The sequence below is a fragment of the Etheostoma spectabile genome, chromosome 12 (genome assembly GCF_008692095.1).
Source record: "Etheostoma spectabile isolate EspeVRDwgs_2016 chromosome 12, UIUC_Espe_1.0, whole genome shotgun sequence".
Classification (NCBI taxonomy): Eukaryota; Metazoa; Chordata; class Actinopteri; order Perciformes; family Percidae; genus Etheostoma; species Etheostoma spectabile.
Window position 1 is genome coordinate 10578848 of NC_045744.1, and position 17952 is coordinate 10596799.

The 17952-nt window shown below is 37.4% G+C and overlaps 1 protein-coding gene and 1 long non-coding RNA gene across 2 annotated transcripts in view; one reads left to right on the forward strand and one right to left on the reverse strand.

Annotated features, from left to right (window-relative positions):
- The window catches only part of pth1r (parathyroid hormone 1 receptor), a 49034-nt gene that overhangs the window by 15364 nt on the left and 15718 nt on the right, over positions 1 to 17952 (reverse strand). Inside the window, exon 2 of the mRNA XM_032532485.1 lies at positions 6928 to 7030. Within this exon, the coding sequence (XP_032388376.1) occupies positions 6928 to 7030 (103 nt within the window). The remainder of the gene's footprint in view (positions 1 to 6927; positions 7031 to 17952) is intronic.
- On the forward strand, positions 2852 to 17791 carry LOC116699764 (uncharacterized). Its single transcript, XR_004334498.1, has 4 exons — positions 2852 to 2922; positions 7181 to 7183; positions 16479 to 16487; positions 17778 to 17791. It is a non-coding gene; the product is annotated as an uncharacterized LOC116699764 (long non-coding RNA).

The window sequence follows — 17952 nt, forward strand, 5'->3', positions numbered from 1 at the left end:
GGAGCGCAAAATTAAAGAGCAGACTGAGTGGAGCTGACTGATTCCTGCAGATCTCTGGTGGGAGAAATACAGCGTTTAGTTTTGAAAATCACATTGACCACACATCCTAGGAGTAAAATTGCTTTTACCAAAGCTTTTATTAGCATAGGACCACCTACTAAGTTAGGCTTAAATTAAACACGGGACACACACACACACACACACACACGCAATTAAAATATAAATGTGTCTATGGGGGGACTTTGATGTTAGTGATGTCACTGGGGTTTTTAATACTGTTTTCTTTCCACCCATTTCATTTGATTCTGACCTGCAGATGTCAAAATACATATTGCATTTTCTCCTCATACATGCAACCTTTTATGATGATTGCTGAAGTTATTCTACACCCAGACCACAAGCTAGAAGGCTGAGCTATTTTCACACTGCAAGGTCTGGGGCATTGAACCCACATCCCTCCACTGTCCTCCCCAGGCAAACCTCAGTGTTTCCCTCAATGAAAACCTTGTCTTAGCCACGAAATGGAGACGTGTGTACTTAAAGCACAAATGAGAAATAAAACCAAATAGATAAAATGTTGAAATTCAACCAAAACCGAGGTTTTAGCCTCATGGAGGAGCTAATCCTTTCTCAATGAAGCTCGAATTTGAAGATCAATTCATTACTCTGAGCAAATCCTACATTTCACACTAGCGTTTTAAAAATAGACATCACTCCATCTCCTATAATAGTTTAGAAAACCATGAGTTTACAAACTCTGGAGGTGGTCAGGCAGGACACACGCAAGACAAATACAGATGTAAATCCTAAAAGTCCTAAAAATGCACGCTAACTGCTATTCTCTCCGTTTACCTCAGCCCACAGATTCAAGGTCACACCACAATACAAGAAGACGGAAAAAAAGAATATTTTAAAAAATTGCAAGAGGGAATGTGGTCCAAGTCCAAATGACCACTCCAGGGAAAACACTTACAAGGGTCACCAGAAAGCATAATGCTTTCCATGAACTTTATCTCAAATCTTGACAGCCTCTAAATTTTACAGCATCACAGACAAACCACTACCAAGATTTGAAATGATTTCCACATGTCAAACAAACAACCAGATGAGACACTTAAGTTCAATAAGGGTAAAATAAAGGGAAGTCGAAGCAATTCATGTGTATGGTGGCCAACAGGGGCAAACGCACTGCAACTTAATGAAACACAAGCAAATAGACAAAACTCGAGCAAATTTAGAAAACATCTTAATTTATTTGCCAACACATGTGCATCATTTAGCAAATACACACAACAGAACCAAATACACAAATATAGAAATGATGCAAAACGAAAAGCACAGAAACCACGAAAACAAATGCAACAAAAAAAACGCTGGAATTCAGTTTACACAACGGAAATTCTCCAGGCTTCAAGGGGGAGCAGTTAGTGGAACAGCTTGATTTTTGACCCCAGTGAGAGAGAGAGAGAGAGAGAGAGAGAGAGAGACAGTGAGAGCCAGGGCACGTTCAATCTCATAACAATGGGCACCGTTGGGAAAGGGTGTGCAACTACTTTGAGATCATAGACTGTAAATAGGCTAGTTGGAGATGAGCCAGGTCTTCGCATAATCAATCATCGGCAATCGCCGACCAATGCATGGCGGTTAGATTTGAGTCTGACTTGATCCAAACTTGCTCTGATGTCATGCACACGTAGGCAACGATAAAGCGTTCTTTATAAAACGGTTCTGAGACGCCAGCAGCGCAGTTGCTTTTTCCCGACTGCAAGACCCAGGTAGACCCAGAGCATGCTGGGAAATTACTGGCCTTTCAGCTGATTTAACAGCAGATTGGTTCAGAAACAACTCAACATGATGACTGTTTATATAAACTTTTTAATGTTTTTAAATCAGAGGGATTTCAACTGCTAACTTCGGTTTATTCTGTTCATAACACATGTTGTGTGGCTGATAGTGACGTTTAGAAGTCAGAGAGACTAAATCTGTTCAGATTACGGATCATGTACAGTCTGTTAATTAAAGTCAGCAACAGATCGCATGCAGAGCATTTTGAGGGCTACTCTGTTCAGCCTGAAGGCTGCAGGAATCGGATGGAAACTGTCCCGACTTTACCACAGATTTTTGTCACCGACCCCGGCCGCTGCCGCCTGCTCTTATCCACTTCACAGGCGAGGCACAGTTCATCTCAAACGAGCCTAATAATAGGCAGCTGTAAAGTTGGACAGTTTACAGCCGATTCCTGCAGCCTTCAGGCTGAACAGGAAGTGACATAACCCCTGTGGTCCGATTCTGAATTAATTAAATGTTATCGGACCCATACATCAGCTTATACACAGTCTCCAGTTGTTTTAATTATGACAGAGTAGCTCTCAAAATGCTCTGCATGCGATCTGTTGCTGACTTTAATTAACAACAGACTGTATATGATCCGTAATCTGAACAGATTTAGTCTCTCTAACTTCTAGATGTTGCTATGAGCCACACAACATGTGTTATGAACAGAATAAGCCAAAGTTACCAGTTAAAATCCCCACAATCCAAAAACATTCAAAAGTTTACATTAAACGTCATCATGTTGAGTCGATTCTTAACCAATCAGTTGTTAAATCAGCTGAGAGGCCGGCATTTCCCAGAATGCTCTGGGTCCACCTGGGTCTTGCAGTCAGTGAAAAGCAACTGCGCTGCCTGAGTCTCAGAACTGCGGCTGCCTTGATCTTGTGAGGTCATCATTGCCTACGTGTGCATGACGTCAGAGCAAGTCGGATCACATCGGACACAAATCTAACCGCCATGCATTTTTTGATTGATTCAGCGCAGACCTGGCTCATCTCGAACGAGCCTATTAAGTCTATGTTTGAGTGGGTGTGGCTCTAGTTTATTGGCTCAGGTCACAGGGGATACCCAATCAGCAGAGATGTGTCTGTATTTTGTGGTAATTAAAAAGCAGATCGCTCACTCCTTGTGGGTTTGAAAATCAAACTGTTCCACTTAGCGCTGCCCCTAGAGGCCTGGAAAATGTCTGTTGTGTAAACTGGTTCCATCGTTTTTTTGGTGCATTTGTTTTCAGGGATTGTGTGCTTTTCTTTTTGCATCGTTTGTGTATTTGGTTGCGTTGTGTGTATTGGCAGTGTGTTTGCTAAATGAAGCGCATGTGTCGTCAAATTAGTGAAGGGGTTTTCTTAATACGCTTGTGTTTTGTCTGTTTGCATGTGTTTCATAAAGTTGCAGTTTCCCCTGACGGCCACCGTACATATGCCATTAAGTAAGACAAAATCTGAAATCAAGCACGTTAACTGAGCACATATTTTGCTTATCCAGCCATAAAACGAACCACATCAGTGACTCTTTTTTTTCTTTATTAAGGTAATATGTTTATCTTAATCACCTCAACCATTATTTGATTGAAAGCACATGTGCAATGTTCCAAAAGAGGTCAAAGAACAGACACCACATACAGAATGAGTCACATCCGGTTTGTGCCAGCAGCATCAGGTATGCAGATCAGCGCTGATGTGCTCATGTACCCCCAAGACAGAAACTTGAGCATTTCACAGAATCAGACCTCCCTGATAAGCTTGTTAGAGTCCACATTCCATGTGAACAACCCCACTATCTACAGACCGAGAAACATGCCCATAGATGAGTATAAAGTGCATATAGGGCTGCCAATAACTATTATTTATATTACAGATTAATCCATCAATATTATTTATTATTCAATGCTTGGTTTGTCTGACCAACAGTTCAAACCCCCGATTTATTCAGTGTCATTACATTTATTAATCATGTGAAACAGAAAAGGAGCACATACTCACTTTGAGGTTGTTCACTTCTTTAATGTTTCATTTCTTATACTGCACCACAACTTTTATTCTTGTGTTTCATCTGTTTTTTTGGACTGTTTTTATGTAAAGCACTTTGAATTGCCTTGTTGCTGAAATGTGCTATACAAATAAAGCTGCCTTGCCTTGAGAAGCTGAAAACATACTATTTATTAAAGCTGAAACAATTAGTCAATCACTAAAAATCAATTAACTAAATGACTAATTATTAACTACTATGCATGGAGAACTGGCATCAATTGCACTCATCTACAGTTACGGTATAATTTGGCATTTTGGGGGGGGGGACGCTTAATCACTTTCTTTCAGTTGCGTGAACATTCTATAATTTGGTTTAATTTCAATTTACAAACATTATGTAAATGACAGCTGCAAATGAGAATAAATGTGCTTGGGGGCCGTTGGTGAAGTGCGACACCAGGCTTGCCAGTCACTTCGACGTGTCAGCATGGATTAAGCATGACGGTGGTCAGAGAGAGAGGCCTAATGTTTGACTCTGCTCTGCATTAGCATCTCTGGCCATCTTGTTCCAGACGCTTTGAGGAAAGGCAGCGTTTTTATAAAAGCCCTTGACATCTTAAACAAGCTGATGCTCGGCGCCTCCAGCTCTCAATAGTAGCAATTCTGTCATAGTTTTTAAAATCCAATTTGGGCTTTGGACATTTATCAAAACCATGAAAAGTTGGGAAATCCCACGCGGGGCAATGTACTGTAACTAGTGGGAATGGTCAACAAAAGCTTTTGTGTTCCCAGCCTAAAAGAAAACATTTTTAATTATGTGTTTCATTTATAAGGGGGTACCGTTTTGAGGGTTGAAGAATTCAATGCGACCACAATGCACTGGGGTTAAAGAGAAAATAATATGATTGGTTTGGCTGTGGAATCCAAAATCCTCCTCCGAACAATCAACTGGGAAAATGACAGTAACCACAATGAGATACAGTAGATGCTAGGGTCTGCTGGAAAATCTTGCTTAAAAACACCCCTAAATACACAAATACTGTACACTGCTCAAGGTATTTGATAAGAACGTATCAGCAAAAAGTAGGCAAGAAATGTGTCTATCTTAAACTTTTGTACTAATGAACGCCAACGGGGGGGGGGGTTGGGGTGCTGAACGTGCCTTGTGCCTACAGAACCTTGTTCTGTAGGCCTTGTTTAACCGCAATGGAAATTAAAGAAAAAGTAAATCTGTTCTGGAAATCTGGAAAGTCTGTTCCAGTATTTTTTTATACTCCGATATTTTATTTTATATTTTTTTTAGTCTAGACAATGACTACTATGTTCCATTTACTTATTTTCAAAATGTCCATTACTTAATCAGATTTGTCTTTGACGACTGGGATAAGGCACCCACAAAGGAGCGTCATTTCTGTTACACAAGCAACATGCACGCATGTAGCTACGCTGTAGCTAGTGAATTTCAAAATCTAGCAAAAGAGAAAAGTAGACAATAGTCAGTTTCTCAAGTTGAGTGTATGAACTACGCTGCAGACTGGACTTTCTTTTAACAGTAAAAAAAGCTTTCTCATATGATCCTCCACGGGTCTGAGCTTGTCTCCTGTATGATAAGGCTGCACTCTCCTGCATTATTTATAACTATGATAACCGGGTCGGTGTAGTTGCTGTGGCTGCTTTTACATACAGTATGTTGGTGTTTGAGATGGCTGTCTGTTGTGATGTAAAACATTTTTTTTTAAATGTGTGTAAAATGATGTTAATAACTATTAAACTATGATCGTGGCCATTCAAATGATTGCAAAAACATATATGTTGCATAGCATTTAGCGTGACGTTATTAAATGAACAGACTTTCTCTCAGCACGCTGACTGACTTTCTGTGTCCCTGATCAAGGTGATTTTTGTAGTGCGCTGAAGTGTGCACATCTTCTGTTGATTAGTAGAAGCACTTATCATCAGCAATCCTATTCAAACAAATCACTGATCACGTTTAATCAACAAGGCGGTCTTTACAGTCTCTCTCACTTTCACTCTCGTGATCATCATTGTTTTGCTGCTGGTTACGCTGTAAACTTTACCTTTTGTGTATTATTGATTTCTTCCACCATCACTCCAGCTTTTCTTTTTTATTATAAGCATTGACTGCCTTGTACATCATGTGTATGGGTTCTGCTCTGTTTAAACCCTGGGGAATTTTTTGCACCCCATTTAACCCTCTTGCTCTAGCTGTAATTAATTAATAGCTCACCCCATTCCGAAAAATAAAAACATTTTGCTGCGACTACTGGCTAGGACCTCCTTTAGCAATCTTTGACTCTGAGAACTATTGGAGAACTAATCAATGCTAAACGTAATTAGGTCCTTTAATTGATGTTAAGCAAGGCATTTTGGTTGATCCTGTATATGCAAACCATAATAGACAGGCTCATGGATTTTCTTATCTATCCAAAAATCAAACATCAACACTGTAAGCCTTTTATCATTCTACTATGGAAAAAAAATCCTAATCTGGTTAAAGGAGCAAACGATGGACTAAAATCTACGAGCATTGAGTGATTACAGATTCGCAACACCAGAAATTCTGATCAGCAGCAAAAAGAAATATTAAAGAGATATTTTCTCACATTCTTACTATTGTTTAAACATGCTAGCAGCGTGGCTGCAGCAGGCCCACTATGTTGTTCCAGATTGAAATATCTAAACAATTATACCATGGTTTGCTGTGTCAGTACATATGTCAATGTTCCCTTGAGGATGGATCCTACTGACTCTGGTGATCCTCTGACTTTCCTCTTGCGTTGTGAGGTTAGTGATTTATTGACTGGATTGTTGGAAAATCTGGTACCTACATTTAAGCACCTATCAAGATTAATTGCAATACCGTTGGTGATCCCCTGACCTTTAGCAACATCAGGTCACATTTTTATTTTGTTTAATATGTTGGTTTATAACCAAATACCTGCAAAAGTAATGACATTAATACTTGTGTTCGGTGCTAATGAGCTATTTTTTGAATGTTAACATGCTAATCTTAAAAGATGATGAACATTGGAAACATTATAACTAAATCAGAATGTTGGCACTGTCAGTATGTTACCACTTTGACATTAACATCTCTTCTCACCATGAACCTTGTGCCTTGACTTGATGTTCCCCTCACACTTCCGTTTGGCTCTGACCAACAGGCCTATCTGTTCATCTTTCGTAAGCACATCATCTGCGAAAGCCTGCAAAGTTAGAAAGTGACATGGAGTTAATGAAGGGAAATGACGGTATGCAAAATGCATGTTGTTAACACCAAAATCCATCAATAAACAACATAATGTAGTAACATAACCATTTTGAGCCATTCAAAGAAGCTATTGTTTACATGACAGGGTGTTTTTTAACTGAACATTTGGGGTCTGAATCAAATTTTTTGACCTTTCTCTTATAAAAGGAGCAAGAAATGCATCAGTTGGCTCCCAGATAGCACTCCCAGATGACTAAATCCACACTTATTCACCCATTATGTAAAAGGGTACCTGGGACTGAATATTAGTTTATTTTGATACGTTGAAAACATTTTACAATACATAATATACAATAATTAACTACGAGAAACCAGACCTTTTCCATGACCATGATGGTCTCTACTGTACATGTAAATAAAGTTCAAGACAACAGTTAAGTGAATTAGCTAACTCATTAACATTTCTAAAAAGTAAATGACAGCAGGGTCAATCTAATGTACATAACCTTTTCAACAAAACGATCAAATGTAGAATATTTATAAATCCATAGTTACAGAACAAATGTATCAAGTGAAATATAATCGAACAGCATGTCTTGCAAATGAAAAAGTGACATATTATAAGGGAAATATTTACATTTTAAATACCTTTAAGGCCTGATAAATGGTATCAGTATTCCACACAATTCATCAGAAAAAAACACAGGTCAACACAGCGCATCATTGAGGTTTTCTGAATAATTAAATCCATGTTATCTTTAGTTTATTGTGGTAAAAAGTCACTCACTCTCACACAGTCTTTCATTACTGTCTCTTTGAAGAGCCTCTAATTTACATTCACACCTGTAGTCTTTTCACTGGCGTCCTGTCTCTCGAAGAATGTATTTCAAAATGCCACTGTTTGTTTATAAAGGACTGAGTTCGACTGGGACAGACCGGTCTGCTTTCTGTCCCCAGAGTCAGAACCAAACATGGAGAAGCTGTGCTTAGGCACTACAGATGTCTTTAAACAAACTCCCAGACAACTGCAGGGCTTCTGCAACTCTGTTCTTGTAAATCAAGGCTGAAAAATGTTCTGTTCTGTAATTGTTGATTTCTTACACTGTACTGTGACTTATCCATTCTTGTATTTCGTACTTGTCTTATTCCGTTTTAAGCTTAATTTTCTTTCATACTCTTCAATGAATGTTTTCAATCGTTTCTTGTTGCTAAAATGTGCTATACTGTATAAAAATATAATAAATATATAAATTAAGTTGCATTGCCTTGCATATTGAAAACCTGACCCAAATCCAGTGTTGATTCAATTACATTTTTCCCAACACGTTAACTGTGACTGCTGTGGAATCGTTGATATTAATTGAAATTAGATTTTTCAACCTTTCAGAACATACAGTAACTCAATGTTGGATTGATGACTTTTGCTATCTCCACACATGATTTCCTCTATTCACAGCTGCTTCAAAACCCTCTAATGACTGCTTTCTCCATCCCTGGTCATAGTGCTGCAGGCAGCACGTTTAAATCCGTTTTCCTTCTGTGAAATATTCCTGAAAATGTGCACTGCTGTCAATTTCTTGAATGGAAAGCAACAGGGTCGCCTGGGTGCTATACAGCCTGGTCTGAATCTGGAAGGTCAGATCAGATTGTACTTTGACCGTCCGTCAAAATGTTCAAGAGAAAAACTGTATGGTCATTTCTGTCTTGACCCTCTGGGATCTGAGAGTATTTTCAGACATTAGTTTTTAAAAAGCAAAAAGGTTGTAAAAGGATGCTTAGCTTGAATAAACAGTCTCATGTTCCACTTGTTGTTTGTAGTCCCAGCTTGTATTCCTGTGGTTATATCCACTGTGTGGTCACTAATCAAATGGGACAAATGACATTTCGTTCTGAACATTTTCTCACACATTACATGTTCTCAGCTTTTTAACATTGTGTTTGCGAGTGGCGTTAAACTTCAGGTGTGGTTTTCCAGTCATGGAAACATTTTCCATTCTAATAGGTCACACTGACTTGCTCACTTTTTGCCTGTGGATCACTTTTGGGCAATGACAAATGTGACTGTAATGAAAATGACCACATTCATTTTTAACAGAGCGTGACAATAGAAGTGGAAATAAAAGCGCTCAGCGCTAAAACTAAAGCATAGATCAGCACACAAATCATCGGGATTTTCTACGCTGGCATTAAAGGCATTTCATGGTGCTTTGAGCCAATACTGAGCAAAATGTAATATCTATGCACAATGAAACACAAACCAACATGTATGTCATACACTGTGCCTTGAGGTGCGGCTAAAAAACTCCCTGTCTTGTTTTTTTGGTTCAGTGATGCAGAGCAAACAGTCCAAATTAAAGACAGACGTTTGCTCAGAGCAGCTGACTCCCTGGCTGCAGTTGTATTTATCAGCTGCAGACACAAATTAGCCTACGTCTGGATGAAAAGAAATCATATTCTGCTTTCAAGTTTACATGGTAATGGGAAAACAATTTGTGAAAAAATTAATTCAACATGCAGAGAAAAAAGAAACATAAAAAGACAGAGAGAGTGAAGAAGTTCAATGATTTGCCAATGATTTGTTCATGTCTCCCTTGTAAGTAGCATCTTAATCTGTCAAACACGATTCATTTGTAACATATGTGCATTGCAGATGTTGTTCACTAGAGAAAAACTAGTATTTCTAAGTGACAATAAACTAAGGAAATGTTATAAAAGGTGAATGCTTGCATACTAGTATTTGTGTTTGGGCATATAACAAGCTATAATAAATGTGCTACATCCAACACTACATCATTGTTAGCACCTGAACTAGATGCTGCTTTCTGTTTCTCACTATGAAAATGCAGTGGTGCATGAAGTATTCTGATCTTACACCTATGTAAAAAATAGTCATGCAAGTATGTAAAGATAGCTTTTACAAAAGAGTACAAAAAAAAAGAGTATCAGGAAATTTAAAAGTAAAAGTACACATCAAGCGACAGAAATGCCCTTTTTGGAGTGAGATTATTAGAGTTATATTATTGTGCAAATGTTACTGTAAGCAGCATTTTAATTGGCCTATGTCACGGCAGCCATTTTGACATGGCATTGCAGAGCAAACACAGGCGTAATTAACAACATTAATAATGGCCCTGGTCCATTCAGGTGGATGGGATGAGCTAGCATACAGGCCAGGACCTGGGATGGCTGGGACACACGAAATAGAACAGGACCATAATTAATTTGATCAAGTTCACATGTGTTGGCCCTGCAGAGACATGTTAAATGGCTTTTGTGAACATGGCCTATTCATAGCTTGTTGATGTGGAGCTGTCAGATAACTTGGAAGTAGACATATAAAGTAGTAAAAAAAAGAAAACCATCAAGAAAAATATCATTTGCACTTGATGTAAGTACAGAACCTGTAGTTAATGTTCCAACACTGGAATGCTTCTACGGTACAGTTACTTCTGCAGGTGTCTGCTGCCAATAACATGAAAATCATCTATTAGAAAAGTAGACTGTTTAAGCCTTCTCTGCTGCATGTTTATAATCTAAAATAAGCAGCTATGAATCTTCTAAATCTGCATGTTGAGAGGAAAAAGTAATTTGGGAACAAAGACTTATATACATTGTCTGTGATGTGCATGCTTAATTTTACAACCTTAAAATAAAACTGTAAATACCAAGCTGTCGTGGAGTTGCAACACACAAAACCATAATACCTCAATCCATCAATATTTTACTACTGGCAGCCCTAAAAGAAGCATGTCCAGTCTGAGAGATGAATAAGGTTATAGAATGAAGACGTTTATGGCTTTGCACAGTAAACAACCACAGTTGGAACATTTGACCGATGGCGAACAAGGATAGATACTACCTGTTTACTGTACTAACTATGCCAATGTAGAATATTCCACTGAATGTTCCTGGGCCGTTGACACTATTTTCATCTGAATAACTAGTGTTACTTAAGGTGAAAGCTGAACCAACAGGAAACCAGAAACAGGAAATCTGAATGGTAACTGTTATGAAAGGACAAGTGTCATTATCATCCCAGCATTGCAAAGTATAGTGGTTCTGCCGTTTTGTATTTGTGTATTTTCACAGTTTGAATGGAAATAAACAAGCTCTTATTATACGTTATGAATCTACTTTTTTCTATGTGTTACATTTTTGTATTTTCTCCTCAGTCAAACACTTCAAAGTGGAATAAAATGTCAGCCAGTTACTACGTTTTACACTAATACACAGTTAGAATTAGCTTTTATCCCTTGTTCTTTTGGCTTTTTTCTACAAACCTGGAAAGTGAGGCTGCTGCTCCAACACATCAAGAACAAATATCTTAACCTTTACAGCGCAGTTTGAGCCCCTGTGACACATTAAACTAAAACGAGGCATGGACCTTTGGGGTTTTATTTTTCAAAATCTAAGGAAATTTCTTCCTTCATCTGCAGACGCCAGCTCGCAGGGACATAGAAGAGTATCATTTACCATTTTGAGAAGAGAATTCTGGGTAATAAGTGTGCCCCCTGATTATTTCTGAAAACTATTCCTCTTCCACTGGCCAGAGTCCAAACCTCCAAAGTAAACACAACTTGCACAGGGAGAAACATGGACATTCTTATTTACTGCATTTCATTCAAAACACAGTAATCTTTTTGTTAAACACTTTTTTCTGGTGTGTGCCAAAATGAAAATTAGAAAAATACACACCATATAAATATGTGTGTTTTCATCACTGGTCTCTAGAATACAAACTCCACTTGAATAAACCACAAGTTTATATTTGTCTTCGCAAACTGCGGCTTGATGACTTAAACTGCAGCTCTCTGCAAGGATATAAGACCAATATTGAGAGAACTGTTTTTAGGCTGGTGTGTCAAGACAGTGTTGAACCACTACGCCTAAATACTGACACTATATAGAATGTGAGTGAAGGTAGGCCTACAATCACAGTTTTATTTCTTATTCCAGCATTTGGATTCCATATTATTTTAGTAACTCAATGCTAAGTCATATTTAGTTACAAAGGTTTAACTTGTCTGGTACAACAGATGTCTTCAGTGTTCATTTGTGGATTTTTTAATATTTTGTAGCAGAAGGATACAAAGTTTTTTAAAAAAGTACAAAAAAAGTAAAAATGGAGTCATATGGAAAGACACCATGCATGCATTAAGTGGAGACACTGGGTTTCCGGTACATTACCAACAGTCTTGATTGTGGACAGCCTTGCACTTTTTCTTTTTTCAAGAAAGTAGTGGTTGACCAAAGTCATTTCCTGAAATGCCCTACTGTGAAAAAGAGAGTGAAATGCGGGAGCTTCTGAGGTAGACTTTCATTAGAAAGCACAAAGCAAAAAAGTTGAGTATTCAAAAAGTTTAAATGAGCCGCAAAAGTGCCACTGAGTTCAGAAGCGTGTGATTATCTAGTACATCAATAATGAATTTGTAGTCAAAATACAGCCAGCGGTAACACAGCTGATGAGAAAGTGATCTAAATACAAAAAAGTTATTTGACAGAACAAAACGTCCAACGAACAAAACTCATATTTAGCCACACGTTCAAAAAACCATGAGACTCAATGCAGAGATTAATGTATTTCTGAGCAAACTACCTTTGTGACTTTTGCACAGAGCTTGGTAAGAGTCAAGTTGAAAGAAAATGTCTTTATCAAGATTAAGATGTTATTGTGGTGGTGCAGATCTTTAAAATCATGTTTCTACAAAGACAAAAAGCGTTCTGATTAACAATAACTTGTTGTTACAGTAGATTACTTACAAGTATATTTGCAAAAGCGTACTTGAAAAGATAAAGATAAAGAAATGTAAGGACTGGCAATATCAATTACGTTTTTTTTTTTTGTTCACCATTACATGATATCATTATCAACATAACTGTGCAATAAGTCAATTACTTTTTTTCAGTAGGCTATTTCTAAATATTACTCAGGCATGTATACATTATTTAGTAAGCAATAGAGTATGCAACAAATATAAACAAATACTGTGGTTATTCAAGGGAATATCCTTGAATCCCTCAAATAAAATACGCAATACAAGACCTATTAGCAAATGACAGAACTAGTATAGTGTTTAAGTGTTTTGTTTTTAGTTTTAGAGCAGTGAGGCCCTAATGGCCCTAATGGTCCACTATGTTTTAGGATTAAACAATAATTAAAATTCTTTCTTTATGTTTGGAACAAGGGAACAGAAGATCATTTTATTTGAAAACTAAAATGTAAGCTTAATGGAGGCACTAGAGGACCACTAAAAGTCAAATAGCTTTCTCTCTTAGTCGGTGGGAGAGCCAAAACAACAGTTGGGATTTAGACTGCCTTTTTACCTTCATCTCCAACATGGATTAAATGTGTATTGGAACTAAGAGCAGAAATTCCTAGGTGTGAACGATGTCACTGAACAGTAATAAAGATAAAAACTGACAATTAATATGTCTCAATATCAAAGACAGATTTGGATGCTCCAGTACGTTGACTGTCACCCTACACCAATCATGCATATCAAATCCCTATTGGGTACAAACCAAGTTTGCACAATGACAATGCATTACTCACCTCTGTCAAGGAGGTTATGTTTTGGTTTGTTGTTGTTGTTGTTTGTCTGTCTGTCGTCAGCAGGATTACGAAAAAATTATTTCTGGACAATTTTCACGTCACTTGGTGAAAGGGTGAAGCATGAACCATGGAAGAATCAATTACATTTTAGAGTGGATCGACTAACAGGACGCAATTTTTCACTTTCACTAACATTGCAAGATACAGCATGGTCTTGGCGTAGGTCTGCACCCTCTAGTTTTAAAATAGTCTGATCATGTCACATATACATTATTGTGCTGAATGGATCATCACGAATTTCTTGATATTTATTAATATGTGGGTGTTATTTTACAATCATATGTGTGATTCACAGTATCTGGGAATGTGTCTGCAGATGTCATGATTTTAAAAGCCTGAACTCAACCAACTATGAAACTGTTCATACATTTGACCTCCGTGTTACTATTTTATCTGTAAACACAAACCATATTCATTTTCTCTCGCACTTCATAGTTGCCCAATAATGCTTCTCTCTGTTAACTGATCCGTCGGCTGAAGATGAGATTTTTAGGTAAATGGTTGTATAAAGTGAGATTTTCCTCTCCAGATCACACTTCGTCACATAGATGATAAATAATATACAGATAATATTTACTCAGGTAACTGTAAAGCACCTCTATTATAGGAATACAGTCAAATGTTTGTTTTATGTACTTGTTTTGGTCATTTGCCATTCTTTACACCATAGGCTAACATTCACTTCCTTGTTGTTGGCATATATTCAAAACTTGATCCCATGGGTTTTTTCTCCACAAAATAGGAGGGTCTTGAAAATTATAACTCTGCTGAATCTTGTTTTTAATGGCCTGCATGTCCACTATCTGGAAAAAACATGAATATGTTACTTTTGACATATTGCACCGCATGAATGTTTAACGGATGAGGTTCCTGGATATTATAAACTCTATGAGTCAGTGCCACTCCTCTTCAGCTGTGCAATTTGCATTTGATGATAAAAACCACAAACCACAAGACTGGTTGTCCTTTGGAAATGCTTGCAGACCACATTCTGACTTAAAGCAGCATTTAGTTCCTAATTATACCCTGCTCTGGTCGTAAGTCTGAAGAACAGCACTTTTGTCCTTGATGGAAACATTGTGTGTGCTCTGAGAGGCAGCATACATCTCATGGAGCCCAGATAGCTGTGATCATGTTCGTCTCTCAAATCAAAAACAACTATTTTTGCATTACATAAGTGATTTTGTACATAAAGTATGAATCATTCCTCCAATGCAAATGCAAATGATACATTTTGATTTTCATCAAAAGCTTAAAGAATACTAATGCTCATGCAATCAAACAGTCAAATGCACTGGACATTTAATAACATCTTAATGGATGTCACAAAAGTGTCGCATAATACTCGTGGCAGACAGCTAGCAGGACAATGGGTTCCAAAATGTGTAAATCTAGTCATGTTCATATATGTATATGCATATTTAGAAAGAGATTATGAGGATTAAAGGTTAATTTTTATTTTATAAGAGGATTTTTAATCCTTAAGAGCTTTTATTACCCTCTGATGTAAAACATTGTGCAGTTTCACTACACACGCTGCATAGCATTAATGGCATATGAAACCCTCTCAGTCCCAGCTTGACAACCTCACACCCTAATGTCAGCAGCTGAGGAGAAAACATGAGATAATGTAAGTGTTCATTTTAGCATTCAAAAAACAGCACTCATTCACGTTAATTTTCATCATGAGAGGAACATTAACTCAAATGAAAAACTGTCCATTACATTTGACCACCTTAGAAACAATACATTCACACAATATATGTAACAAAATAGACATTCATTATGATTGTTTATTTAGGTTTTTCATGTGTAAGTATCAGCTGTGTGTCACATTTGTGGGTAAATCTAACTACTTACATGCAAATCGACCTATAGTACTTGAGAAAACGAAATAGGTGAGGTCGCGGAAAGTAGGGCTCTACAATATTTATTAGGATTGACAGCAGGTACCTTCTAATGGAGTCATCTATTTTTAAATGAGACTTTCACAAAAATACACACTGATGCAAGAAAAACATAGGATGAGGCTTAAAATGTCTGAAAGCTTCTTTTTTTTTACACAACAGGTTTCATAAATAAATGATGACAGTAAATTGACTGTCAGGGCAGGTGGGCTTAGTGGTTCAGGTGGTGTATCCAGCCTGTGTGCAAGCGGCTTCGCGGCAGCCACACATGTTTCTTTTCCTCTAATTAAATTCAATATTGGAGCACTTGATCTAACGGTTATTATTATCAGTTTCAGGCAAGGAGTTTTTCCAATTCATTCAACCTTGTTCAAAATTGCATGTCAAAGTGTCATTACAGAGAAACCATCAGTATTCATGGTATGCAGATCACTCATCTTGCTCAAGCTTGTTCCTGTATGCCCATGAGTCCAGACACTATGTCCACAATGATGACACTTTAGCATCATTTTTACAACTATAGAGGAGCAAAAAACAAATATTACAATAAAAACTTCAAAACGTTTTTTTATATGTATTTTGAGTCAGGGGCCTAAATACCACATACTGGTACAACTAAAGTCAATGAACCAGAAAAGTATGTGGAAAAGCCTGTCAACAGTTAACACACCTACACACAAAATTGGTTACACAGTGTGTGCTCGTGTGCAAAGAACGTCCTGTTTGAAAAGTATAATTGAGCACAATGAAGCACACTTTGAAGCCAGAAACCAATGCGACAACCTTCTGTCCTTCTGACCTTAGGAACCAGATGAAAATAATTTCTGCAGCAAGAATGTTATGTGCCATTACCGACAAGAGCAGGGCACAGCACAGCAATCAGGGCTGTGGACGTAGTTTGACATTTGAGTGAAGAAGTTGAGAATAAAAAGGTGACAAATGTAGAGGGCAACACTCCAAGCAATCAGCCCCTTAGCCACTGTTAACCAAAGGGAGACCAGGCAGTCTGCCGCCTGCTAAGAACTAGGATAAAGACACTGTTTGTACAAGACGCCTAATTGTGACTGCCTTCCAAATAAAGCCTCTAAATTGTAGATAAATTAGGCATCCTTTAATTACCCTATTGCCGACTATTATTTCACCCTTTAGATTTGCTATGGAAGAGGCTGCTGAGATGGAACCTTGTGCAATTGGTCACCTTGTTTAAGGTGCTTTTCAGAAGAGCCCTTTTAGAAGAAAGGCAATTTAAAAATCAGGAAGCAAGGTCACAGTCATATTGAAGCTCTCTACGGTAATTCAACAGAACAGCAAAGAATGGCAATTACAACGTAATTACTGTACTGACAACCATTATGATTATTAAGAGTCATTCATAATGATCAAGTTAGTTATAGAAATGAATAGAAATCATAGAAATGAATAGAAATGAATAAATTAATTGTCACAATACTACTATGACCTTCAAAATTATATTTAAAATTTTCATAGGCCTCTTTCCCTAAAGCAATGCTGTAAGGGTTAACATAAATAACACGCACCATAATTATTTCCAGCATGACTTCCAGGAAAAAGCATTTGACACACGACATACAGTAAGTCCATTTAACACAAGCTACAAAGGACAATTAAATAAAATGTACATTGTAGACATTGTTGTGCACTGTACAACACTTTACATAATTGTAATAGCTATATACATATATATATATATATATATATATATATATATATATATTATATGTATACTGATATATATTAACTATTATTTTACTTATTTACTATTACTGTGTCTCTGACCAATATATTGTCATTTTTTCATAATACCTCTCAAATGCTCTTCACAGGCCTCCTGACTCTGTAAAAAGCTGCTGTTCCACAAATCTGTTTCTATAAAGTCACTAAATGATGTGCTGAGCCATTAATGGATTAACTACAGAGATACAAATATACATCAAATTATAAATGCATTTAAAATATTTAATGCATATCAGAGACAGATATGTTAATGCACCCATCTGAGGATAAAGATGCTCAGACTGTCTAGTGAGTGAAGAAAATGTAAACACACATGACCTACACTGTATATGGTGTGCTTCACCTAAGAGGCCTGCAACTGGCCTGTCAGCATGAGCGTTCCACTATCCACTTACTACAGTGTCACTGGTGCTGAGATCTTTGAGCCATGCTTTTATTTCACTGACAATGGCTTGAACTACATGTAGGTAAAAAGGCAGAGTCTGTTGCAAAAGGCAAACAGTGTACATGGATGAGAACAGTTGTTATTGCACATTTAGCTCACTGTAAACACAGCAGTAACACCGTTTAAGTAAATTAACTTTGCACATCAGCCATTACTGTAAAATGGAGCACAAAAACACAAAACCATCTTTATGGACT